Raw genomic sequence first — 26,254 nt, 5'->3', positions numbered from 1 at the left:
GCCAAACTTCCTACCTCAGAGAGTGGCAAGTCCTTGTCCTTATTCCGTTGTATCCATAGTAGGAGGCGACCCTCTCTGTCCCTGAGGGTTTTAGTGGGAAAAGTGCGACAAATCTTGCACTCCTTAGCCTGATGGTCTGGATACAAGCAGTAAATGCAGAGAGAATGAGGGTCTTCCTTGAAGAGCCTTGCCTTGCCACAAGAGTCACAGGCCCTGAAAAGGGACTTAGATGTGGACATGTTGAAAAGAAAGAACTTTCAAAATTTGAAGTGTAGAAGAATAAACTGAGCAGAGCTCAGAGAGACTCCCTATCACACGACGTGCGGTAAAAAATCTGACAGCCTGGGTCTCTGGGGAGAATACATAGGTGGGAGCTGTGGCCTGATTGGCTGCAGTTGGTCTAACATAATGACTTGGATGGTCACTAATGTGGAAGTTTTTCATTGGTAGCTGAGGCTACTCACTTCCTGGTTTATTATAACTGTTATTTGCTATGTACAAATAGCTTATTACTGCTTTTTTATATACCGTGGGACTCCTACTCCGACGACGGGGAATGATTCAGGCATGTGAATCTATGAAAGACACCCCAAATACTGGAGAACTCTAATTAATGAAAATTTAAGGCAGGTTAGAATAAAGAATGTAAATGTTAATGTCCAGTATTTGTAAAGCACGAACAATTACCCGAAGGTGTCAAGGCGCTGGGGGCCGACGGGCAGATTAAGTGAGCTATTGCCCAGAGTCAAATGGTGCTGGGCTGATCTGCTGCCGGCACTGGGGTTCGAACCGTGAGCCCCCGGGTTCCGGAGTCAGTCGCCCTGACTGCTGCGCCACACCTCGTCGGGGTGTCTCTCTGTGTGTCTCTCTGTGTGTCTCTCTGTGTGTCTCTCTGTGTGTCTATGTGTCTGTCTCTGTGTCTGTCTCTGTGTCTCTCTCTGTGTCTCTCTCTCTCTCTCTCTCTCTCTCTCTATTTATATATATATATATATATATATATATTACCTACTGGCGGTCGCCAGTAGGTATATATAGTTAGGATTTTTTCTCTATGGGATTTTTGAAAATTCTATGTCTAATAACTTTGGCGTTTGTGGACGGAATTGGCTGAAATTTATGTGCTACAGTGGATTTTGAGAAATTAACGTTTAAAAAAAGATATATATCTGTAACAGCGGACCGGGCAGCGCTCCGCTACGCGTACTTTTCGCGCAACGGAGCTTTGTGAAGCGAAGCTGATTGGTTCTCCGGCGTCTGTCAACATTCCAAACAGTCCGTAGCGGCCGCCATCTTGTCTCTTGGTAGGATCGAGAGACAAGAGGAGGCCAAAGCGAAGGGGCAAATGACCATAAGGGGGCATAGTACATTGTCGCTCACCCCCTAGGTTTGATGTGGAGGTTTTAAACGGGCCCCGCGGGGCAAAAAAAAATATAAATAATAATAATCGAACAGCTGAATGGATTTGCACGAAACTTGGCAAAATTGTAGGGACTGGTAGCCCGATGTGCCTTTGCTAGATCTCAATATATGTGCTCCAGTGGATTTTGAGAAATTAACGTTCAAAAAAAGGTATATATCTGTAACAGCGCACCGCTTCGCGTACTTTTCGCGTTACGGAGCTTTGCGAAGCGTAGCTGATTGGCTCTCCGGTGTCTGTAAACATTCCAAACAGTCCGTAGCGGCCGCCATCTTGTCTCTCGGTAGGATCGAACAGCTGAATGGATTTGCACGAAACTTGGCAAAATTGTAGGGACTGGTAGCCCGATGTGCCTTTGCTAGGTCTCAATATATGTGCTTCAGTGCATTTTGAGAAATTAACGTTCAGAAACAAGATATATATCTGTAACAGCGCTCCGCTTCGCGGAGATAAAATTATATGTGTATTACCTAGCTGTTGCTAACACCAGTTAGCGACGGCTAGTAGAAGATAGCGACCATCTTGGGCCCCACTTTGCATGTGAGTGATATTTATCACTAATGACATGCAAAGTGGGCATGCCAAGATGTTAGCGACTGGAAACAGTCGCTAACATCGCTATCTCCTATTATCAACTTTTGGAAATATTCGAGATAAGGGCGAATATCTCCAAAAGCTACCACCTGCCCTGAGCAGTTCTTAGACATGTTATCCAATGGGAGGTGGATAACATGGCTAAGAGCATTAGCTCGGTAATGCATGAATATCGCTGAGTTTTCAGCGATATTAATGCATTGCGGTCGTTTTTTATTGTATTTCCGATAAACCTTGATAATAGCAAGGTTTATCTGCGATAATTTCTGACGGTAAAAAAATCGTTGCTAAGCATCGTTAGGGATAAATATCGCTTAACTTTGGTAATATGCCCCAACGTCTGTTAACGTTCGATTCGAACGAAATCAGGAAGTGTTGAAAAACATTGTCTGCGCCATCTTGTCTTTTTTCAAATGCCACACTTTTGTCGTGCACGGCAGCCATTTTAGATGCCTTGACCAGACCCACTCTGTGCACGCTGTCGATCCTTAGCATGGCTCCCCACCCTCGCAAGCATCTCCCCCAGGCAGTGGTCACCCCCGCTCTCTGTCTTATGCATGGGTAATAAACCTCCCCCATCTGCGCTGCTGTTCCCTGAGAATCACACCCTGTGCCCGCCCGACACCTCCCTTTCGCCCTATTCACTACCGCACCCTCTGACACTCCTTTTCCTCTGTGTCCGATTGTCCAGGCTGGTCCTAGGGTATCAGCTAGCCCTGCAGATGTAGTTTATGGCCACAGCTGTAAAGAATCACCCCTCTTCAAAGGAGTTATAGTAGATCAAGGCCCACACTCGATGAGATCCATCACAGCAGAAGCGTTGCTATTATCTGAAAACCATCCTGTATTGTGATTGGGGAGGGGACCGAGCCTGAAGCGGAAGATTCCAGGGATGACTGTTTGTACATCAAAGTTTTTACAATTATGTGTCACATTAAAAATATATAGCACTCCGACAAAGTAGTAAGATTATAAAACTTTAATAATTTATAAATATAAACAAGAAAACAAAAATAGTAATAACATATAAACATTTTTAGGGAAAAACAACGAAGTAGCGGTCGGCTGTGCGAATAGTCCCAACGCAGCACAACGTCCAGATTTCCGGCGTGGGGCGTCGCGGGGGGTGGGTCATCAGTAGCAAACTGTTGTGCGAATAGTTCCAAGGCAGCAGAACGCGCCGAAATCTAGATGACACGAAAGTGATGTCTAGTAAGTTGTCACCCGGCAAATAACGGCATGGGGCATCGCGGGGGGTGGGTCATCAGTAGCAAACTGTTGCGCGAATAGTTCCAAGGCAGCAGAACGATGGCACCAAGGTGATGTCCAGTAAGTTGCCGCACTGGTTTTGGTATCCTACAATGCTGCTCCGAATAACGGCGTGGAGCGCCCCGGGGGAGGCGGCGTGAACGGGCCTCTCCAGGTGGAGTGTCATCTGTTGTAGTGGGGCGCCCCTTTACCGTTTCAGTTGCCATTCCGTCCGTTGCGCCCACTCTTGCGGTGCAGCGATAGGCGGCTGTCACAGGACTCTCAAAATGGCGGCAGGCTGTTTCCTTTTTGGGCCTGGTCCACTGAAATGGCCCTGGGACACCTTGGAAATCGGACGCTTGTCTGCTAGGTCTTGGACCCCATTCTCGAAAGCGTCCCCTCCGCCTTGAGAATTCATCAAAAGTTTTGGGGGCTCCGACTCCTGCAGGCTTCTGGTGGGGAGCGGCTGCCATGATTGCTCGCGGAATGACCACGACTGAGCTACGAGATGGTGGTGCTTTCATGCTGACGCCAGCTTCAGTCTGAAACATCCAGAAACAAGGTGGGGCTTTCATCGTTTGGGGAAAAAAAAAAAGTTTTCATCCTATGAAAAGTGTTGTTTTTAGGTCACATGATCAAGCCTTCCATCATTAGGAAACCAAAAGTAAAATGAACCAATGAAAAGTTTTATAAACAAGTCACATGACCTGTTATGCGGCATAGGGTGTAAAATGCGGAGAAAATACGTTGGCACGTGAGGCGGCGTCAGTAGCGGACCGATGTGCGAATAGGCCGAAGGCAGCACAACGCGCCAAGATCCGGATGGCACCGAGGTGGTGTCCAGCAAGTTGCAGCACTGGTGTTGCTATCTAACAATGCTGAAAGTCGGCGTGGGGCGCCCCGTTGGCCTGTGAGTTTGCGTCAGTAGCGGACCGATGTGCGAATAGGCCGAAGGCAGCACAAAGCGCCAAGATCCGGATGGCACCGAGGTGGTGTCTAGTAAGTTGCCGCACTGGTGTGGCCATCCAACAATGCTGAAAGTCGGCGTGGGGCGCCCCGTTGGACTGTGAGTTTGCGTCAGTAGCGGACCGATGTGCGAATAGGCCGAAGGCAGCACAACGCGCCAAGATCCGGATGGCACCGAGGTGGTGTCTAGTAAGTTGCCGCACTGGTGTGGCCATCCTACAATGCTGAAAGTCGTCGTGGGGCGCCCCGTTGGCCTGTGAGATGGCGTCAGTAGCGGACCGATGTGCGAATGGGGCCAAAGGCAGCGCAACAATATTTTCTGATTTGAAGACACCACAAGGCGCTGAGATGCCAAGATCCGGATGGCACCGAGGTGGTGTCTAGCAAGTTGTGGCACTGGTGTGGTCATCGTACAATGGTAAAAGTCGGCGTGGGGCGCCCTGTTGGCCTGTGAGATGGTGTCAGTAGCGGACTGATGTGTGAATGGGGCCAAAGGCAGCGCAACAATATTTTCTACTATATTTTCGGAGTAGAAGACACCACAAGGCGCTGAGATGCCAAGATCCGGATGGCACCGAGGTGATGTCTAAGTTGCGGACCGATGTGCGAATGGGGCCAAAGGTAGCGTAACAAGATTTTCTGTATGGAAGATACCACTAGGCGTTGAGATGCCAAGATTCGGATGGCACCGAGGTGATGTCTAGCAAGTTGTGCCACTGGTGTGGCCATCGTACAATGGTAAAAGTCGGCGTGGGGCGCCCTATTGGCCTGTGAGATGGTGTCAGTAGCGGACTGATGTGCGAATGGGGCCAAAGGCAGCGCAACAATATTTTCTGACTGACACCACAAGGCGCTGAGATGCCAAGATCCGGATGGCATCGAGGTGATGTCTAAGTTGCGGACTGATGTGCGAATGGGGCCAAAGGCAGCGTAACAATATTTTCTGTATGGAAGATACCACTAGGCGTTGAGATGCCAAGATTCGGATGGCACCGAGGTGATGTCTAGCAAGTTGGTGTGGTCATCCTACAATGCTGAAACTCGGCGTGGGTCACCCCATTAGCCTGTGAGATGGCGTCAGTAGCGGACCGATGTGCGAATAGGCCGAAGGCAGCACAACGCGCCAAGATCCGGATGTCACCGTGGTGGTTTCATAGTTGAGAGGCACTTCATCTGCAGTGGGGCGCCGAGATCCGGATGGCACCGAGGTGATGTCTAGCAAGTTGCTGTACTGGTGTGGTCATCCTACAATGCTGAAATGTAGTGGGGCGCCCATTTACCGTTTCAGTTGCCATTCAGCTGAGTTTCGGCTGCTCTTGATGCTACAGCGACAGGCGGCTGCAAGAGGACTCTCAAAATGGCGGCCTGTTCTTTGGATTTGGGCCTGGTCCACTAAAATTGTCCTGGGACACCTTAGAACTCGGACGCTCGATTTTTTTTTCCTTTCCTGTACATGCAAAAAAAGGTAAATGCCCGGTATGTTACACGCTTCATCTGCCACGATGAACTCTCCAGAGGAACCGAAAAAAAATATAGTTGTGGTAACTATACCATGCATCGTCATATGGAGAGGTGGCACCAATTAATTATAGTGCTGCATAAAAGAGAGATTTGGAGGAGAACCCCTGACCTGCTAGTACATTCATCAAAGAAGTGGCACTGAGAGCTTCAGAGGCAAGGGAAACGGTCCCAAATATTTAGAAGAACTTTGGAAAGATTAAAATGACATGTTTAGATTGTGGTAAATTAATTTCATGTGGGCAGATGAGTGTTACTCTAATAAATACAGCATATGAACATCATCCTAGTCGATGGTTGGTAGAGACATTTTGACTATATCCTGGACCTGCCCGTCCTCGCCCAAAATGGCGCCGGAATGAATGGGACTCGTAACTCCTTGTTGTGTACTGGTTGCAGAACCTTGAAATCACGAGATACGTATGCAGTTTTGAAGCACATGGCGGGCGGGGACGAGAATTGATTGAATATTTCGACATCCCTATTGATATTAAGTTCTGATGTGTTATTGATTACTGTACTGTTGAAAATTCGAATTAACGTCACCCATGGTACTTGCCCGCAAATGTATATCTAGATAATTTTATTGTAACTGGCCCTGTCGTATTTTAATTATAAAATGTACGTCCACCGATTCCGTAACTGTTAGACACCTTAGTTTTTGCAACCTAATGGCCCGCCCGTTACGTTCCTCTACAGTGTAAATGTCTATTCATCATATACGATTACAGTTTGCTCCGTGGCAGGCCCACGTGGTTATAGGCTCGTATTTGTATAATGAAATTTTCACAATAAAGGTTTTTAAAAGAAAACATGGTAGTAGTGTATACATTGGTAAAGTTTTTAATAATAGTCACTGTTTTAGAATCATTAAAAGGCAAGTGAAATAAAGCAGACCAATTACATGAAGGGTAAAAGGTATAATACGAAGGAACGCAGTAAAGATAAATGGTCAAGGGCTGTTGTGTTTTCTATTCCTGCAACATAAAGTGATCGATAAGAATCTCATATTCAGGCGTATCGGCGACTAAGACAGCAGGTCGACCCTCTTTTGCTCAACGGCTCCGTCATGGGACGAAGAAACGCTCTTTTTCTCGAAAAAAGAATATATTTTACTTGCAGGACAGTTGTAAAATTTCCGGGAAAGTACATTAGCCTGGAACATTATAACATCTATTTAAGAGAAAATAATGTTCGGAAGTAATTAAAAGCGTAATTTTTAGGTCATATGACCAAGCCTTTCATCATTAGAATAAGAAAAGTAAAATGAACCAATGAAAAGTTTTATTAACAAGTCACATGACTTGTTATGCTTACGTTACGCGCTGCGCGCCCCGGATGACTTCCGGATGCGCTAACGCGGCGCGTCATATGACGCATTACGCGACAACGCAGGTCCAGAATATAGTCAAAATGTCTCCACCAACCAGCGGTCGGAACACAACCCCTTTCAGCAGGCTAAATAGTTCTGTTAAATGACAACAGAAGGGACAGGCAACAAGAACCATCAGTCAAAGAGGGGAGGGCTAGTTCTTCTCTACCGGGTTACATTGGGGCGCTACCGGAACTGATCGAATTGGTAGTCTACAGTGTTTCTGGATGTTTCAGACCGAAGCTGGGGTTAGCATGAGAGCAGCACCATTTCGTAGCTCCGTTGTGGCCATTCCGCAACCAATCATGGCAGCCGCTCTTTATCGTTATTTTGGGCGGGGTGGGTGGCGGAGCCGAGCTGTTTTGCAGCCATCATTGTGTGGAGTTCAGTTCATCTCACTAGTTTTGTATTTGTCATGAGGGGTTGTTCCTAATGTTTCTATTTTAGCGAGGGCAAAAAGAGATCCCATTAGTGGCCTACTGATTTTGCTCGATTCCTTTTCTTTTTTTTTTTACACGATTTTTCGTTATCTGCAAAGACTAAACAGAGTATTGCGACTCTGTTTGTTTGTAAATAGAGAATGAACCAAAGAGAACTAATTCTAAAACAGTAAATACTTGGATAACAATCAATCAAATGGAGAGAGAAGCAGGCACGACGGATTACAACGGGGGCAAAGGCCTGCGTTAACTACCTTTCACTATCTGCAAAGAGAGAGTACTCCTAATAGAAATGAGGGGGGGGGGGCACCATTCAAAGCAGATCAGTGTGCATAAACACGAAAATGTTTTCACTTACCACGTACTTGACATTCGACAGCTTATGATATTTGGTATTAAAAAACCATTGAAATTCACTGAAAAAACCATAGGTTATAGACCATATATAGTTAGGAATTAGCATTTACAAAACCTTGAAAATTCACTGAAAAAACCATAGGTTATAGACCATATATAGTTAGGAATTAGCATTTGAAAAACCTTATTTTACTCACACAAAACCATTGAAATTCCATATATAGTTAGTTGCACTAACTATATATCGCGCACCCGCAATCCACTGCTGATCATGTCACATATTACATCATTCATGACATGGTCAGTGACATCACTGATGACATCACTGATGACATCTCAAATGACATCACTGATGACATCACTGATGACATCTCATTTGACATCAATGACCACATCACTGATGATATCATTCATGTGACAATACAATGCATCTCCTCACATTTTAATATAACCTCTGTTTCACCCAGTGTTAAATACAGAGTATAATTTTTGAAACCATTGACACACCAATACTAGTTACTACATACGTACTCACTGATTCCTACGTCTACACACACATTCACTCATTCACCCATACAATCATTCATACATACAATCACTCATCTTTACAACACTATCATATGCACTCATACACCTATACAGACACTCACACTCTGCCACTCATCCATGGAGTTACTCACACACCTAGTCAGTCCTGTAAAGAATCAATCACACTTCCATTTTCTTGTCTATACAGTTAAACATAGAGCACCTTACATTTTCAAACATATAGTAACACATACTTACTTTCTTATACAATCATTGATACAAGTACACATTGATCTGCACAGAGTCACACACCTCCCAGCCAGCCACACACACACACTCAGTCTCCCATACAAATACTTGGACAATCAATCAATAACCCATATAGTTAATCATATAGCTACTGATCAACACATGCAGTAGTTTACAGAACAACAGACATAATGATGCACAAATTAAGACAGTTTAGTCACTAACCCATGCACTCAGTGAGACACATTTAATCACTCACTCATACATTCAGTCATGCACCTACTAAATCCTTTCGTCCAGACAGTTATACATCTACTCATTCTTCAATATCTAAAACATATTTAAACTTTACAGAAACACACAGTCACTGGATGATGTCATCAGTGATGTCATCAGTGATGTCATTTGAGATGTCATCAGTGATGTCATCAGTGATGTCACTGACCATGTCATGAATGATGTAATATGTGACATGATCAGCAGTGGATTGCGGGTGCGCGATATATAGTTAGTGCAACTAACTATATATGGAATTTCAATGGTTTTGTGTGAGTAAAATAAGGTTTTTCAAATGCTAATTCCTAACTATATATGGTCTATAACCTATGGTTTTTTCAGTGAATATATATATATATATATATATATATATATATATATATATATATATCTCTCTCTCTCTCTCTCTCTCCTGTTATTTGATTTGTATATGGAGCCCATTGCTCAAAGCCTGGGACTGAATTGAATGATAGTTCCCTTTGAGTGCAAGGACTCTAGGAAGTAGTTAGCCCTGTATGCAGATGACCTTATTATCAATACTGCAAATGTAGGCAAAATCTTGGCCGATCTGCATCAGGACATAATACCCTTGGTAAATAGGTTAACCAAGATAAAACGGAAATAATGTCTTGGAAGCGGTAAAGAGAAAGGAGGTGATCAAATACTTAGGGGTATCTGTAGATACAAATCTGGAGATGATCCCAGACGTGAATTGAAAAAGCGTGGTAAGAGATCAAAATGCTTTTTAGGAAAATTAACCATTTGTTATGGTCGTGTCAACTTTGTAAAAATGGTAGTCCTGCTGAAGGTAACCACCTTATTTGATAATCCTTTGACAGGAAGGAGTTATGAACGATACAAGGGGATATAAGTAGCTTTATTTAACCTTCAAGAGGAATCAGCGTGGAATGGAAAAAGCTTAGGAGGAAATTGGCTAAGGGAGTCCTGGGTTTGCCAGATATCCGGCTTCCCAGTTGTGTATTTCAGCTAAAAAACTGCAGGATGTTAATAGGGGCACCGGATTTTAGTACACTTGGCAAAATACAGCTATGTATGTTAAAGAGTATTTCTGAAGTAGGTTTTCTGTATAGCTTTGGGTCACCCAGTTTCTCTTTTTATTTTTAAAGATAAGGTTGAGAATCTTGCAAGTGGCAGGTTAGGATATGGTTTGAAATAAGGAAGGTGTTGAAAATCCTGTACTTCAGTATGTGGGCGCCAGTCTGAGAATTGCCCCAGGTCCACAGCGTATTTTAAAGATGGGCTATGTGTATCCATTAATAAGAAATGTATCATAAGATGTGGGTATTTATGGAGAAATGGCAAACCATTAACTTGAGAACAATGGACGGAACACGCAGAGTTCAATTTTTACCCTTTAAGTAGTTACAAATCACTGCATTTTTACGGCAGCAGGAGGGGCATAACACAGCGTTAAACTTAAATGTAAATGGACTTGCCGAATCTTGGGCCTAGGAAGAAAGAAGTTTCTACATGATACAGATAACTTGCCAAAGCACTTGATCAAAACCCTAAGTCACCTCTTGGCAATAGAGTTGCCGCAAATACAGATCGAGAAATTATGGCAAGTATCCTTAAACGTATTATTTTCTACAGTTAAATCTGCTACTCTTAAAAAGAATAATTTCTTTACTCTACATAGGTGTTAGTGGACCCTATTGAAATTGGCAAGGATCACGAGAAAAGAAAATAGCAGCTGTAAAAGGAGTGGAAAGCAGAAGTCAATAATATACATGTTTGCTGGAACTGCTCTGCACTGGTCCCTTTTGGCAAAGAGCGGGTAATGTATTATCAACAGTGTTAGGGTTTGATAATGAGGTAAGCCAATCGTTGGTCTTTTTTGGAGTGGAATTTAGTGAAAGCGCAGAGCACGACGCAAAGGCTGATTGGTGTAGGCTGCTTTTTTTTTACATGGTACTGTTGGCCGGGAGGGAAATATGCAGGAGGTGGTTATAAGTGGATCCCCCTGTGGTGGATGGCTGGCTCAGATCAGCAACTCGGATCTATACAATGGAAAAGGCGGTGAGCACTAGTCCATTTCATGCGCTCTCGGCACCCTTTGAGATTTGGTTATGTGTGACAGAAACAGCTAAATGGTCTGAGGACTACATCCAGTCCCTGTCATGGAACAATCTGGGTGCCATTAGAGTATCCACTGTGTAGGAAGTGGAGTGACATCAATCAATCAATTAAAGGCCATTTATAAAGTGCACGGCTATCTCTGACGCGGTGTCCCGGTGCTAGTAAAGCACATCCTAAAGAAGAACTACTCCTAAAAGCCAGAGTAGGATGTACTACACGCAATGGTGCAGGTAGCACTTTTAGAGATATGAGGCCCAAGACAAAAAGAAGAAAAAAATAACTACTGAAGCATCGAAGTCCAATCTACCGAACAAATCCCTTAAGGCCGTGTCATGAATGATAGTCACATCTCTGTTTAGAGTACATTTCTGACTTTCACATAGAATTCCAGGAGAATTGTTGGTACTTATGAGACATACATACATTCCTATTGACACGGATAGAAATGTAGCAAGAGCATTTCTGGAGAGGTAAGTGAAAAGCATCATTGCTTATGCATGGAGTCATTTTTTACCCAAGGGTGAAAAATATTTTTCACCATGGAGAAATCCCTCTCACACTTTAAGCTAGGTTTATAGATGATTTCACCTCAATGAAACCTGATTTTGCCTGCCATGACTTAGAGCAGATCTTAGGCTGTTTTTGGGGGTGGGAAACCAACTACAAAAAGTTTATGAATCCCCACGTGTTTGTGCCGGCTCATCTTTTGCTTGAGAGAAAAAATACTGTCGCTCAGAACGATACAATATTAGGGCCTCTAAGCAACTTTAGTGGGATGGGTCAAAAAGACTTTGCAGGTCCCCACTCTGGCATTAACCTCTTATATAGAAAATAAATAGCACCCACGAAAAATAAAAGATAGTATTGTGGAGGAGTGTGGCTCAATGGTTAGAGCGGCAGACCCTGATGCAGAGTTCTGGCCAGGGACCAGGGTTCGATTCCCGCCTCGGCGGGGTCTCGGGCTCAATTTCCTCGGACCTGATAATTCTCGCCACGGTGCCTATTCTAATCACGGGCCCCACGCTGCAACTCTGGGCAATAGCTTGCTTACCCTCCACACTGGCCCCAACAGCGCTAAGGATGCCTGGCTTCACCCTGGGGGTGCCCAGGAGTGGACACTTCACAGGGAAAGCCAGGAGGGGTTCCACAGCGGTATGAGTATCAGCGCCAGGAAACCGAATAGGCGACACCGCAAGGTGACCGTCGGGTGACAGTGCGCTCTATAAGTACCATGACACACCTAGTGGCGAGGCAGTTATCTGCCTCACCATGAATAAGCCTGCATTTCTATTTATTTCCGATAAAAAATATTTTTCTAGCAAGAGTATAGGGCCCTTGAAAGCGCAGGAGACCAAGGGCAAAGACTCCAGATGCCTCCTCATGTGACACCCCCGCCCATGTAGGTGTACTTTCTGGGCTTTAAGTGAGATGAAAAAATTGCGAGGTCTCTCAAAGGGACGTGGCCCATGAAATTAAGGGCTTGGCTTAAAAATACTTAAGCTAAAAATCAGTGCTTAGCATAGGGTGAGGACAACTGTTTTTTTTCTGTTTCAGTCATTGCATCCAGATTTATAATGCATTACACCCACAACAAGCCAGGACTATTGGCTTTGTCAATCCTTGTTAGATGCAGAAGATATATAAGCAACAACTATTTGTTGTATGGAATATTGAAAATGCTTCAGTTCTGAAATGGTGAGACTGTGAAAGAACTAAAAGGAGTCTCTTTGAAGTTGCATCAAAGGCAGTGAAGCGTTGCACTGCTGCAGAGTGTAGAGTTTTTCTCACCCTGAGGGTGAGGGCAAAAATGGAGAGCCCGAGAGGGACCCGTCTCGGTACCTGCTTTTAAGAACTGCCGCTGCTCCGCAATGGCAGGACCCGGCCCACTTAAAGCCCTGTGTACTTTCCATTTACATGGCGATAGTTATGTTTTGTAGTTCACTAATAGGAAGTGTACTTGTGAATGATGCTCTTTGAGCCCCTATGTGTCGCTCAGCTACAACAGTACATGTGTGAGTCCGGCCTCTGCAGTCTATTTGAGGCAGGGTTTCAGACAGTATATCTGGCTGCCCTCCTGACAATACTTGCTCTGGATGCTCTCGATGTGAAAACAGATGGGTCAGTGTGCATAGTGTCCTGATAATTTGCACAGGTAGCAGCAGCATTTTACTACAAGGCACTTGCTTCTCTAGGGCCTTGGAGGGAATGAATGCCTGCACCTTAGGCAGAGCTATGAAGCCTCAGGGGCTCGAACGAGAACACATTTGGCAGTCATTCGTGAACTTCAGATGGAAAAAATCAATATTTGTACAGGCTTCCTGCTCTCCCAGGGCCTTTAAAGGTAACTTTGGCATTTGTAAAATTAGTGCTGACGAACGTGCGGTATACAAATGTTTAAATATCACTTGCAGGAAACAGTTACCAGAGGTTGGCAGCGCTTGCGAGTCTATACATTCCATGATGCACAATAAAAGAGAAACAGAGGTCGCTCCAACCTACTTGTTATTTTGTATGTCTGTCTCGAACAAGTGCTTGGAGATGAAAATGTACTCCACGCCGTCGCTTTCCTGGCTCCTTTTTGGTCTGGTCGTGTCTAGGAATTAATTTGAAAAAACGCACATTTCAAAAAAGCTTTATTGTTAAATAATAAACACTAAAAAAAACGCAGCATAAGAAATGAAATGTCTCCAAGTGCTTTCACTTTCTACTCAAAAAGAATTAACACATCAGGGTGCAAGTGTTACATGTTCAACATTTCAGGATCTTACTGTGCCATAGAGAAGTCATGCAATGAAATCAGTTTTCGTATTCTGTGCATCAAATATTACCACTGAACTTTGAATGTTGTAGGAAAATGCAACTTTTATTGAAAGGCTTCATGCTGCAAACAGCAATAACGACAGGCTTTATCATACTGATAGAAAATATTCCTTTCTTGATTTATGCCCTTACTTTCCGTGTAAAACTAAAGCACAATATTTTCTTTAAGGGATCATACTGTTAAATGTGTTGTCACTAGTGGGGAAATTAGGCCTAAGGTGTAAGCTGTAGAGCTGTAACAAAAATATTGCCAAAGGGCAGATTTGCTGAGCTGTAAGGCACCCGTGGCATATTGGGTAAACTAAACCTCTGAAATGAAATGGTGGTACCTTGCTTGATGCCCGTGCCTTAACAAAAATAGGGAATAAACTGCAGGAACTCCACTGTGCATGCTGCACCCCTCTATCAACTAAAAGAGGCAAGAGTCTTCATAGTGCTACAGAGCTCCTGACCACTCACACAGCTACTAGACCGGTAAAGAAACTGTATTAAACGGCATGTATTAATAAGAGTTAAACTTAATGCACGTGGTTACAAAACAAAAAACAAAAATGAAATGAAAGTCCAGCCTAAGACTGACAAAACACATTGGCCTGAACCGGTCCTTTTTTGCTTTTTTTTTATCTAAGCATGTCCACATTTTGAGGGGAACAATTTTTTGATTCTTGCGATATTGTGGATTACATGAATCAATAAAATTTTCAAGCCAGAATTAAGCTACTTTTCTACTACAGTAAATCAGCCCGTCACCCTCTGCTCCATTATAGAAATTCTGGGGCTGCCGATATCGACCAAAAATTCTCAACACCCAGTTTCATTTGCGGATGCAATTTTCTGATCCGGTTTCACAAAATCAAGACCTGAGGAAATTTTGACTACAAAGTTCACTTACTATTGGAGAAAGTGCACGGGTTCAGGAGGGGAAAAGAAAGGTTGTAAGGGGGGAGGCGTTTGTCTTGACCTCTTTGGTCTTTCATGAACAATGTGTCTTGACTTTTCCATACTGGAAAAACAAACCGTGCTAAGAAAGGAGGAAAAGTGGAGAATACTTTTGTTTTCACGGTACAAAAGGATATTGATCAATCCACGGGAGTATTGCAGTCAACGGTATCCCCACCAGCAAAAACAAAATTAAATTAAAAGAAGAAAATGGATAAAAAACGAACTTATATGTAAATATATCATTATGATTGGGCATGCACATGGAAAGCTATGATTTTCTGCTCTTACAAACAGCACTGAAGTGCAGAACATGGAGTTTTAACCAATTATTGTTTATCGGCACTGAGGCCTGACTGCATAGAAATTGGTTTAATAAATAAACCTATATTTAATGCCAGAGGAGCAGCAAAATTGCAAGCGGAGGGACCTGTTAAAGACAGCAAGCAATAGCATAATAATGATGGCTCCTGGATTGTATAGCATAAGGCAATAGGTTTGTCAACGGCTCGCATTGGCAGTCTTACCATGAAGAGATGCCTGAAAACAACGGCATCTCAGTGCCAGGGCTTGAGTGACTGTGATGCTGGGTCACCTCTTCATTTTTATATAGGAACTTGCTTGCCAAGCCACGTTGTCTATACCCATGCTTGTTGTATCAACTTGGCTTCCTCTCGGTTTCTCCCCAACCATATGCCCCATTTCACCAAAACATTCTTTTGCTGGGATATAAGGTCTACAAGAGTCTGACTGTGTATATGGCGAATACTAGACTCACAAAAGCAAATGAGAGTCAAGGAGGAAGGTGGCAGGAAACGGAAAGCAGAAGGGGAGCAAGATGAAGAAGCAGACAGGGAAGTCCAGACACAGGAAAGACCTAGAGGGCTAAGGCATAGTCTACTGAAGCACCAGGATTAGGTATTCATGATACATGACTCATGCTGCTCCACGAAAGTTGGCTTTTCAGAGAGGTGGTCTGACAAGAAAAGCTCAAAATTATGTATAGGGCACAACCACACTACAATTGACAGGAGCAACATAGCTGTTCACTCACCACACTGTCAGAAGGCAATTAAAATGCTTACTGCCCGTGATGACATTTGCAAAAATCCACAGTGAGAAATACATTTGCAGTGGCTCTATACATCAAGTGTTCAGATCACTTCCCAAATGCAAATATATTTCCATATCTCTTACCATTCACACATGAATGCCCAGAAAACTTAAATCAGGAAAAACACAGAGACAGCCGCATTGGTGATGCTATTTAACCCAGAATGACTGCCATTCAGCAAAACTCTTTTCTGCTTCCAATCCATCCACCTCAACCGTGGTTAATGTTTATGGACATGCCATGGTTTAACTTGTAAACAGCATTCAATAAAGCACTTGTAGGGCAGTGTGAACCTAAAGGTGTCCAACTGGTCAAAAGCACTTGTGGAGCAATACAAAACTCAAAGGAGTACAAGTGTTCCTTAGGCAGAAGGGTATGGTCTTAGTTCAAATTTAAGTGAAGCCAGGCCTTGGTCAATATACTAAAGAAGCTGGATCCATCACTGATCATAAAGCTGTTTTTTTTTAAACCACCAGGTACCAGTGGGTTTATCAAGAAGTGGTCTCAGGTAGCTACTATAGGCTAAACTTATTTTGGACCATGCTTTCAATGAGGGCTATGTATAATTTTATTTGTTGAAGTGCTATTTAGTGTTGTATAGTAATAGATTGTAGTGAGGTCATTATAATCAATCAATCAATCAGGGGTTTATAGAGCACAGCTACTCATCCATGAGGGTCTCAAGGTGCTGAGGGGAGGAAGGTGGCGGCACTGGGGTTTAGTCGAAGAGCCAGGTCTTGAGATCCTTCCTGAATTCGGTTAGGGACAGGGCATGGCTGAATATTATAATAAATGTATTGAGAACTTTGCTGTACTTAGTGGAAACATGAGGAATTTGCTTAAGAAGGGTGTGGATTTTGTTTGGAATTCTGCATGTGAAACTGCATTTTTTGAGTTGAAAAGCAGGTTGAGTCTGGCACATAAATTGAAAAACTTTGAACCTATGAAGAAGTCCATTCGGATGACGGATGCCAGTAATAAGTGTGTAGGAGTTGTACTCCAACAAGGTGGTCAGGGTGCAGAAAGGACAATCATGTTCATCTCACAAGGCTTGAAAGGAGCATAAACTAGGAATTTGGTAATAGAGGAGCTGGCTGTTTACTTGGCTGAAAGAAAGCTCAAAAGGTTTTTATGGTGTGGAGTCTTTTAAATAAGAAAACGATCATAAACAACTGTGTGAGATATAAAAAAGCATAGATGCACTGTCATGCAGGATTACCAAGTGGGTAGTGGCTTTCCAGGAGTTTGATTTTGATGTAAAGTACATTCAAGGAGTAGTGAACCAGGTGGCTGATGCATTGTCCAGATTAATCCCTAATGAAGAGAATAGTCAAATAGGAGAGACATCATTTTGGCATGAGGGGGAATTTGTCTAAGATTTGGGATGAGTTTATCTCTGAAGAAAAATAGCACATGGAGTTGGATAAAGTTTTGCATGAGGTGATGGATTTCATTTGTGCTGGATGGCAGTCTAAGAAAGAAGGAAGTGATCAGTGTAGGAGCTTTTCATGGGTAAAGGCCAAATTATCGTCGAACAATGGTTTAATGTTCAGGGGCACAAGTTTGATCCCTCCGAGCAAAATTGGAGAAAAACTGATGATCTTAGCTCATAGTGGTCTTACAGGCATATATAACAAGAGAGACTGTTCCTCATATGGTGGCCAGAAATTGATCTTCCGGTGGAGAGGATGTTAAGAGGATGTATGCAGTGTGCTTTGAGTGTGAAAGTGAAGAAGCCCAAGATGCAGCCCATAGTAATTAGGGATCACCAAACTGGTCCTTGGAAAAAGTGAGATAGACATACTGGGGCCTGTTCATGGAGAAGGTCAAGAAACTTATGTTGCAGTAGTAATACATATTTATTCAAGATGGCTAGAGAATTGTTTTACAAGGGGCATCGAAACTCAACATGTAGCAAAGTTCTCAAAAGAGCTTAGAGGGACGGAAGGCATTCCTGAGATGTTGCTTACAAATAATGGCGTACAACCAGTCGTCTAAAGGATTGGAAACATTTTTGGTTGAAAATGGCATAAAGCACATGAAGTGTGCACTTGATCATCCCAAAACAAATGGGATGGTGGAAAGCTTAAATCGAGTTTTGAAAGAACCAATATCATTGGCTAAAGACAAAGCTTTGAATTGGAAGGTAGTAGGGAGCAAGAGGATTGAGACATACAGGGTTACGCTGCATTCTACTATGGGTAAATCCTGGTTTGAGGTATTCCGAGAAAGATATACCAATACACTTGTAAAGCCAACAGGAGTGAATGATTATGAATTTAGGTTTGGTAAATCTACAACGCAGGATGATTGGACATTGAGAGAGGACATGAATCCTAAACGACATAGTAATCTTGTTTGTTCAAGTGCTTTTTAGTGCTGTATAGTTGTAGAATATAGTGAGGTCATTATAAAAGTGAAAGCAGCTGAGTTTAAGTTGGGAGTCGGTTAGAGCGGTTAGATGGAACTTTTCTCCTACAATAAACCTTCTTCAATTTGGTTTCTTGTCTTGAAACAGACACTTTCACAGGCCACCTACTTTATATGGTGCCCATAAGGAAGGAATGCAGCACCTCATTTGTAAAAGAATTATTTCCGGCACCTGAAGCACTGCTCAGAAGCTGGCGGCAGGTGCTATTAAATGTCAGTGTGCTGAATACCAAGGCTGCATAGTATTGAATTCACCTCATGCCTCTGTAAGCCACCACTAGTCACTCCCTGCCCCTATATTTCAATCTTGCAAGTTCCTGCTTTCTACCTTTGTGATTGTTTTTCACAGTCTTTCTCTTCCTCTTTCTTTCCCCATTGTCTTTTTCCCTCTATCGGTCTCTGTAAATGTCTGATGAGGAAAAATAAATGCCAGTCCCCAAACAGGAGTGCCAATGGGCCCACTGGCTCAAATTAAGCACTGAAGGACTGTAACCCACAAAGTACTTAATTAACTCCTGGCTCACAATAAATTGATGGAGTGCACATGTAGTTACCCAGGGTTTGAATGCAGTAAAGGTGGGGCGGGTGTCTATGTCTTTCCAAGCTTCAGTTCCCAATACTATAAAACTGGTTTGCTCTTTGTATTAGGACAAGTAAAGAAAGGAGCACAAACAGGACCATAAACAGTATTTCCAGAATGTACTTGGTTCAGAAAACTCAGCTGTCCTCCTTCAGAAACACTTAGTTCTAATAAACACAGCTCAGATACAACGCACCACAGTCGGATGAAAAGCAGTAAGCATGCTATGAATCACCTGTTTGTCTTCAAGAGGTGAAAGTGATTGCTCTACTCGTCTTTGAAATGACTCAATGTTCTTTTCCAATAAATGTTTGTGGGACCTGCACTTAGAAGCATAGTGCAACTGTTTGCCATGAAAAAGGATTGGGCAGATTACATGTTTAACTAACATGCTGATTGCGCACTTCTTAACGCCTTAACCGCGGCGGCAATTCAGCCGCAGTGCTGGCGTTCTAAATGGTGGGCAGGGCTGCATCGGCCAACGGTCGTTTGCAGCACCAATGAGGGAGTGCTCCCGTCGGCCAACGGGAGCACGGAAGGGGTTAAATCTCGGTGAACTCTTCACTTTATGTATGTCGGACTTCAGGGCGAAAGAAAATGCTTAAATTTTGCATAAGTTTCAGTGTTCGCCATCTCTAGGGCCCATTTCTTTTTTTTTTTTTTTTTGAAAACCTTTATTGACATCAAAAGGAGAGACAAGTCGAGGCCTACAACCAAGCCGGCCGGCCGCAATGTGCAAAACAATCAGGAGTCGCAAGGCAAATATTACATAATCAATCAATACAAAGCAGAGGCCGTACAATCGTAAAAGGGGAGAAGAGATACAGGAACCAATGGGCTAAAACACAGGAGTAAAGAAGGCTTAATTTTATAATATGGGAAGAAGACGTATGACAGGCTCACTTTTAATACGGAGGCATCCGACATCCCGTAACCAACCTCAACCTTAATAAGGGGGCATGGGGCCAAAATATCGGGGGGACAATACAATGCATTCAAGAAAATCAGGATATGTGAGACACAATCGGCCCCTGAGCATTATCCTCGTAACATGCCCGCCACCCGAGACACTACCAAGCCAGAACAGCGGGATCGGAAAGACAATGCAACAAAACCAGCCCGTCATAGTAACCTCTAGGACACAGGGAGGAAAAAGGGGGGGGGGACGAAGTAGGGAAGGGGAAGAGGAAGGGAAAGGAAAAAGGAGGGGAGACAAAATAAAACAATAAAAAGGGATTAAGGAAATATGAAAAAACAAAAGGAAGAAGACACGCCGACAGGCCCCCTGTGGCGGGAAGACAGGAGACAAAAAGGAGTAGGGGCCCAAGTGGGGGTATGGCGATCGGGGAGAAAGGCAGCCGAAACATAGCAGGAGGATCAACGACGCCACACCCCCCCCACCCGAAACACACCATAGGAGGTCGGGACAGACGCGGCCTCACGAAAAAGAGATACAAAAGGGCCATAGAACCAGAAGACAAACAAAAAGTAGAACCCAACCCACCCGTCCCACCCTGCACCCCTGTAGAAGGCTATGGCCTACCCTTCAAACAGCGTGCCTGTCGCCCTAAACCAGAACCCGAAATATAGCGAGAAGTAAGAAAGAAGAACGAGACAAAAAGGCAACAAAAGCGGAAAAAAGAAGACAGGAGGGAGGAGCAGAATAACTATAATCAAAACGGTCGGCCGCAGCCCTCCGCCCAACCAGACAAGCACAGTCAAAAACAGACCAGGACGACACCCCATCACACGCCACAAAACATTATGAGAAGGGGACCTCCCACCTTTCTACGATTAGAAACAAGTGTGCTACTAAATCGTATACCGGGAATCAAACAGAAGTCGTACATTTCACCCCCAACCCTTTCGAGCGACAAACCCCACCCACCACATGGCAATGGAAAACCACATACTAAATACGAGATCAGCATATAATCGAGTGGAATGGTGACTAGCATAGCTACGTGGGGGGTAGATAGATCCGCAAGGGAGCAGAAGTCCAAACGGAAAGTAGAGATGCATCAACAATCGCAGCACGAGCAATGAAAAACAGGAGTTCAGTTGCGCCACTGGAGCGGGCGAGGTGGTCCCGATTATAGACACATGCAAAGTCATCGAAGCAGGCACAGGAGGCAGTCCACCAATAGTTCCAGGCAACAATGTCGAACAGGGGCGCGGTACACCATCCAAGTCCCCGGGGTCCGAACCTTGAAAAGCAGGGCGCCCCAAAGTCACCGGCACACTACACGATCTTCGATCAGTGGTGGAGACACTCAAGTCAATCGAGGGGGGCGAGGCAATGGAGTCATCGAAACAAGAGGGCGACAAGAAGAAATGGCCGCCCAAAATGGCGGCAGATCGTGGCGGACCCACCGAGACGCCCAGGGCCAGGGATGCGTGCAGGGATCTCAGGGCTTCCAGGATATCTCTGACCGTCGGCTCACGCTCACCAGATCCGATCCCCACACAATTAGGCAACACGGGCCCGCCGCCACAGGGTGATTCTCGTTCCAGAGGGCCGGCCGCCATTTTGTGAATCAGCCCAATCGCCGCCCACCAAGACCCCCGGAAAGAACAGTTCGCAAATGTAGGACTTTACAAGCTCCGGGGGTCTCAGCAAGGGCGGCCTCGATGACAAAAGGATGTCCGCCCAAGATGGGTCTCCGCCAGCACCAGCACCGGCGCCCCAAACAAGCGGAGTCCGGGCACCGAGGACCAGGGCCGCCGGACAAAGCAGTGGCGGGGGGAGACCCCTTCACAGAATCAGGTCCCGGGGCTTCTCACCCACATCGGCCGCGCGGCCACCAGGGCAGGCCCGGGTCAGGATCGCCGGGATCTTCGCACATCGGCTCCCAACACTGGTTCTCTCTCTCTCGGCCGGGGCCGAGAGCCGTCGGATCCCACCGGCCAGGTCCCGGTCCAAGTCTCGCAGAGGCCCCGATCTCTCGGAGGACACAACTCCGGAGCCGCTGCACACCGAGACCCCGGGGTCAGATGGTAAGTACAAACAAGCCGTTATGTTTCCAATTCCCCAAAAATGTGTCGTCCCCGGACAGGATAGAAGACAGGATAGGCAATCAGGACGGAGGGCTGCGGGAGCCGAGCTAAAGGGCGACCATTACAGTCGCGAGCTAGGCTCCTCACTCTAGGGCCCATTTCTAACCTCCTCCTCATCCACGTTGATGGTGATGTTGACCATTGAACAGCCGCAGCCCTTTGTGGAGTATGAGATTCAGGACACCGGCAGGCAGGCTGCAGATCTTCAATAAGAAGTGAAATGGTGATGACCACCACAATGACTAGACTTCATTACTTTCAATAGTTTACTAAGAAACCGTTTTAAATAATTGTTTTTACTTCATTGGGATTTCTTTTTTTTAACTTTTTTTTTATCACTTCGAGTTTGTCTTCTTTAGACAATTTTACTTCCACCATTCTTTTTAAGTCACACTTTTTTCATAATGAGGTAACCACATGCACTTTGTTCGCTTTTTTGTTTTGTTGGGGGGTCTCAAAATCTCCTTTTTACTTTTTAATTCCTTTAAATTACCACTTTCCTGAACCCTTAAATCCCTATTTTTCTCGATTTTCAGTTTTTAGTGTTAAATCCAGAAATGTTTATTTAGAAATACGGAGGTAATACCAAAGAAATGAATGACCTTGGATGGAAAAGCATCGGCAACAAAGCCAGGGTACAGATACTGTGATTCATCAGCTACTTTGGACACCAAGGACCATGCCATCCTCTTGGAACATTTATAATATGTGGGATTTACACAGCAATATCCTTTAAAGAATAAGATCTCTTCTGCCTGGCCATTCCCAGGAAGTGTCCTTGCCTTAATGTTAGACATTCTGTCAAACAATTTTCTTTGAAGTACCATAAGAATCAGCTCGGTCTCTGACATTTTTTACTATTGATATTATGCCAATCTTGACATTTTTACAAGTGTTTGGGTTCACAGTCTCTATATATGCTGATGACACTGAAATGGTGATGAAACTCAAGCCCACAACTGAATTGGTCAATGTTACTGCAAGAAAACCAAAGTCACGGTGGGAGGAGGCCAGTGGCATCTTTACCCAAATCTGCCTGGCAGCTCAATCTGGATATCTGTCCAGATTGAGTTACCTAGTTTAGAAATCTAAACATGAAGGGTTTGGAGTAGTTTCAGAACCTCCAAAATATCACTGGTGTAAAGACGGTCTTTTCCATCTGAGAAGCTTGAAACGAGTTATTGACTATACTGTTATTGTCAGTAATTTAAGTAATGGCAGCATGCTTTCTAGGCTGGATTACTGCAATAGCATCCATCTTGGCCTTGCTAAATACCTGCTTTGACCACAGCTGTCATGGGCACTTCTGTTCATAAATATTGGTACCATGTCTCATTATAGTAAATCATTGCTTCAGAAAAAGATCAAACTCTAAATATGTATCAGAGCTCTGCCCAACTTCATCTACTGACCTACTCAATATCCAAAATGAGTTGCTGACAGCCACATTTTCAGAAAGGCACTTACCCTAACATACTAAACAAGGGCTGAAAAAGGCTTTAGATGTGGCTAAAGTGGGCAGATTAAAGCATTGGAAGGCAGCCTTTCTTCCGACACAAGATGATTCGTTTTACGAGATGTGCAAAATGACTACCTATGAAAGGGTAATTGCGAGACTAAATGATGAAGAGTCTGTTTAATGAGCCATGGGGCAGTTTCTTAGGTACAGAAGGGCGACTCCTTTGAAACATTTTAGCAGGTGTAGAGGAGCCCTAGGATAGTGGCATGAACAAGGATGAACATCCTGATGGAGGAACATACCAGAGGCCTGAAATGTTCGGAGAAAAGGTACGGAACTGGGTTTGCGACCATGACTACAAGCTGTAGCATAGGACGTGGGAAGGTTGCTGAGAAACTATAGTAAATTAGCAACCAGGACCGTTTTTACAAGTTGTAGCAAGAGTTGATAGGGAGATATGCCCATGTTTTTAATGAACCTCTGAATCCAGTCTACAAGGACAATACACACACACACTATGATTTACTGTTCAAATGGACACAGAAGTGAGGGGGTGAGCTACGTGGAACGAGGGGCACCGACTTCTTGTGGCAGAGATATATGACTTAATCTCCTTCTCTAGGCATAAGTGAATCCGGATCAGCTAGAATCGTATAAAACCTAGAATCAGCAAAGTTCAATAACTGGGTCACTTATAGCTAAATGATAACTGTTAATTAGTATTGTTGGGTTGATACTTATTGCAGACCTTTTTCCCATCAAACCTGATATGTTTGTGGCGGTGGCGTAGCTAGAAGTACTGCCACCCGGGCAGCCCCTAAGTTTGCCGCCTTGGTGCATGTAAGTGTAGGGGGGTGCCGGACGACCTGTTCCCAAGGAAGTGGGGGGTTATCCTACAGACTATTTGATCACGGGCCCGGGAGTGGTGGTAGTCGTAACTCGACAACACCCGCCGACCCCCCAAAACGTGTTCCGCCCAGCTACGCCACTGATTTGTGTATTATGCTTAATCAAAATACCAGTTAGACGTTTCATGTTGGTATTATACAGATTCATCCAGTCTGTGTTGCTGCTGTATGATTGCTGGTATGTGATAAATGGAACAATGCATGAAAATGTACGATATATAATATACGTTTCTGTTTGCAAAATAAATAAAAAAGAATTGACACCAACAGATGAGCACTTAAAGCACATTGCTCTACACATAAGATAAATAAGTGAGGTCTCAAATTACTCTGCAGTTTAGTTCCAACTAAACTGTCAGAGGCCACGATTGTGGCAATAGCAGCACTTTATAAAATTAAAGTAATGTAACCTAAGTAATCTTCGTCTCATGGAGACAGGGAAACCATTGGCAGACTCTTGGACCAAGACAAAAGATAACTTTTACAGGATTTCGAAATGGCTTATAAAACACATACAACCTTGAAACACGAAGGGCAATCAGGAAATGGTTTTTCTAGGCACTTCCACAATTGCAGCAGGACTATTTAAGCACTTACAAATATTTCCTGTCCTGTGATTTTGAAAGGAAAGTAAGAAATGTGTGGCTACTTATATTATTAGGGGGCTTCTTCAAAATCACCCACTTTTCTCCTATCATGAGACTATTCTCATCCCATCCATGTTGGGGCAAAGGGATATAATGCATGCCACAAACCTGCAGGGGCCCATTCAGTGCATGGCCAATAAATATCAGTGAGATATAAGAGACTCAGGGGCCTCATCACATTCTGCAGGAGTGCCCCATCATTTTCTGTTATGCCACTGTTGGGGGACAGGATGAACAACGTGAACACAGTGAGCGCCACAAAATGCTGAACAGAATAATGAATTGATGGGTGGTGACTGGATTTGAGCTGGAATACACCATAGACACTGTCTTCTGGACATAATTAAGAAACCAGAGGGGGAAAATACACTGGAGGTTCATCCAGCTTGCGGTGGTCCCTCGATAATATTGAGGAGGAGGGGAACAGCTGAGTGGGCATTGGCAGAGGAGACACATATCAGACAAACTAGAAACAATGACACAGTGATGGAAGTCTTAGAAACCTGGGTGGCGATACTGGAAGCACCTCGGGAAGCAGAGGAGGCTACTCAGTGCCCAGGGACACAGACGCAGAGCACAGTCACTAGTACACAACACACACAGACAGCGACAGGGGATGACAAAATGGATATGGTAGAACCCACTACAATGAGAAGGTAGTTACAAGGCTAGGAGAAACATAGTGATAGTGGGGGAGTTGAGGCATTCTCTGGTAATTCCACAAATAGAGGAAAAGGATTGGTCATGTATATGATCTAACACTGGGAGGGGGTTGCTCAGCTATGATGACAGAGGTTGGACTACGATATAAGTGAATACTGTGATGTTGATTTAGAATGCTGGATTATTGTTGTCCATAAGTGAAAGCGCTAAAAACAGATTTTAAAAATAATGAATTGATGGTAATTTGCAAAACAGGAAAGGATTAAGTATATTCCTCAATTTAATCAAGTGGATGGGAGTGGCAAACGGGTGGAAACACTTCGAGTATGTGGAGGGTCCCCCACAAGAGCCCCACAAATTATGACTAGATCATTTTTCTCTCGTAGGACACAGTAAACGACCACTTGATCATTAGGACTCTTTTCACTTTTTAAATTGGAGTAAGACATTATGCATTCAATGAACTTTTACCACTTCTCGCTTGGACGAGTAGGAGTCTCAGTTATTTGAAAGGTCTTACTCGGGCGTACCCAACAGCCGTTTATCAATGGATATTAGGGATGACATTGTGA

General features: G+C 44.1%; 1 protein-coding gene across 1 annotated transcript in view; it reads right to left on the bottom strand.

The window, feature by feature from the left end:
• MPP7 (MAGUK p55 scaffold protein 7) overlaps positions 1-26,254 on the bottom strand; it is a 1,171,941-nt gene that overhangs the window by 79,964 nt on the left and 1,065,723 nt on the right. Inside the window, exon 15 of the mRNA XM_078663396.1 lies at positions 13,565-13,658. Coding sequence (XP_078519522.1) covers positions 13,565-13,658 — 94 coding nt within the window. The remainder of the gene's footprint in view (positions 1-13,564; positions 13,659-26,254) is intronic.

This window comes from Lissotriton helveticus, chromosome 10 (genome assembly GCF_964261635.1).
Source record: "Lissotriton helveticus chromosome 10, aLisHel1.1, whole genome shotgun sequence".
Lineage (NCBI taxonomy): Eukaryota > Metazoa > Chordata > Amphibia > Caudata > Salamandridae > Lissotriton > Lissotriton helveticus.
Note: the sequence above shows the minus strand (reverse complement) of the source record. Positions and strands in the feature narration are given on the sequence as shown.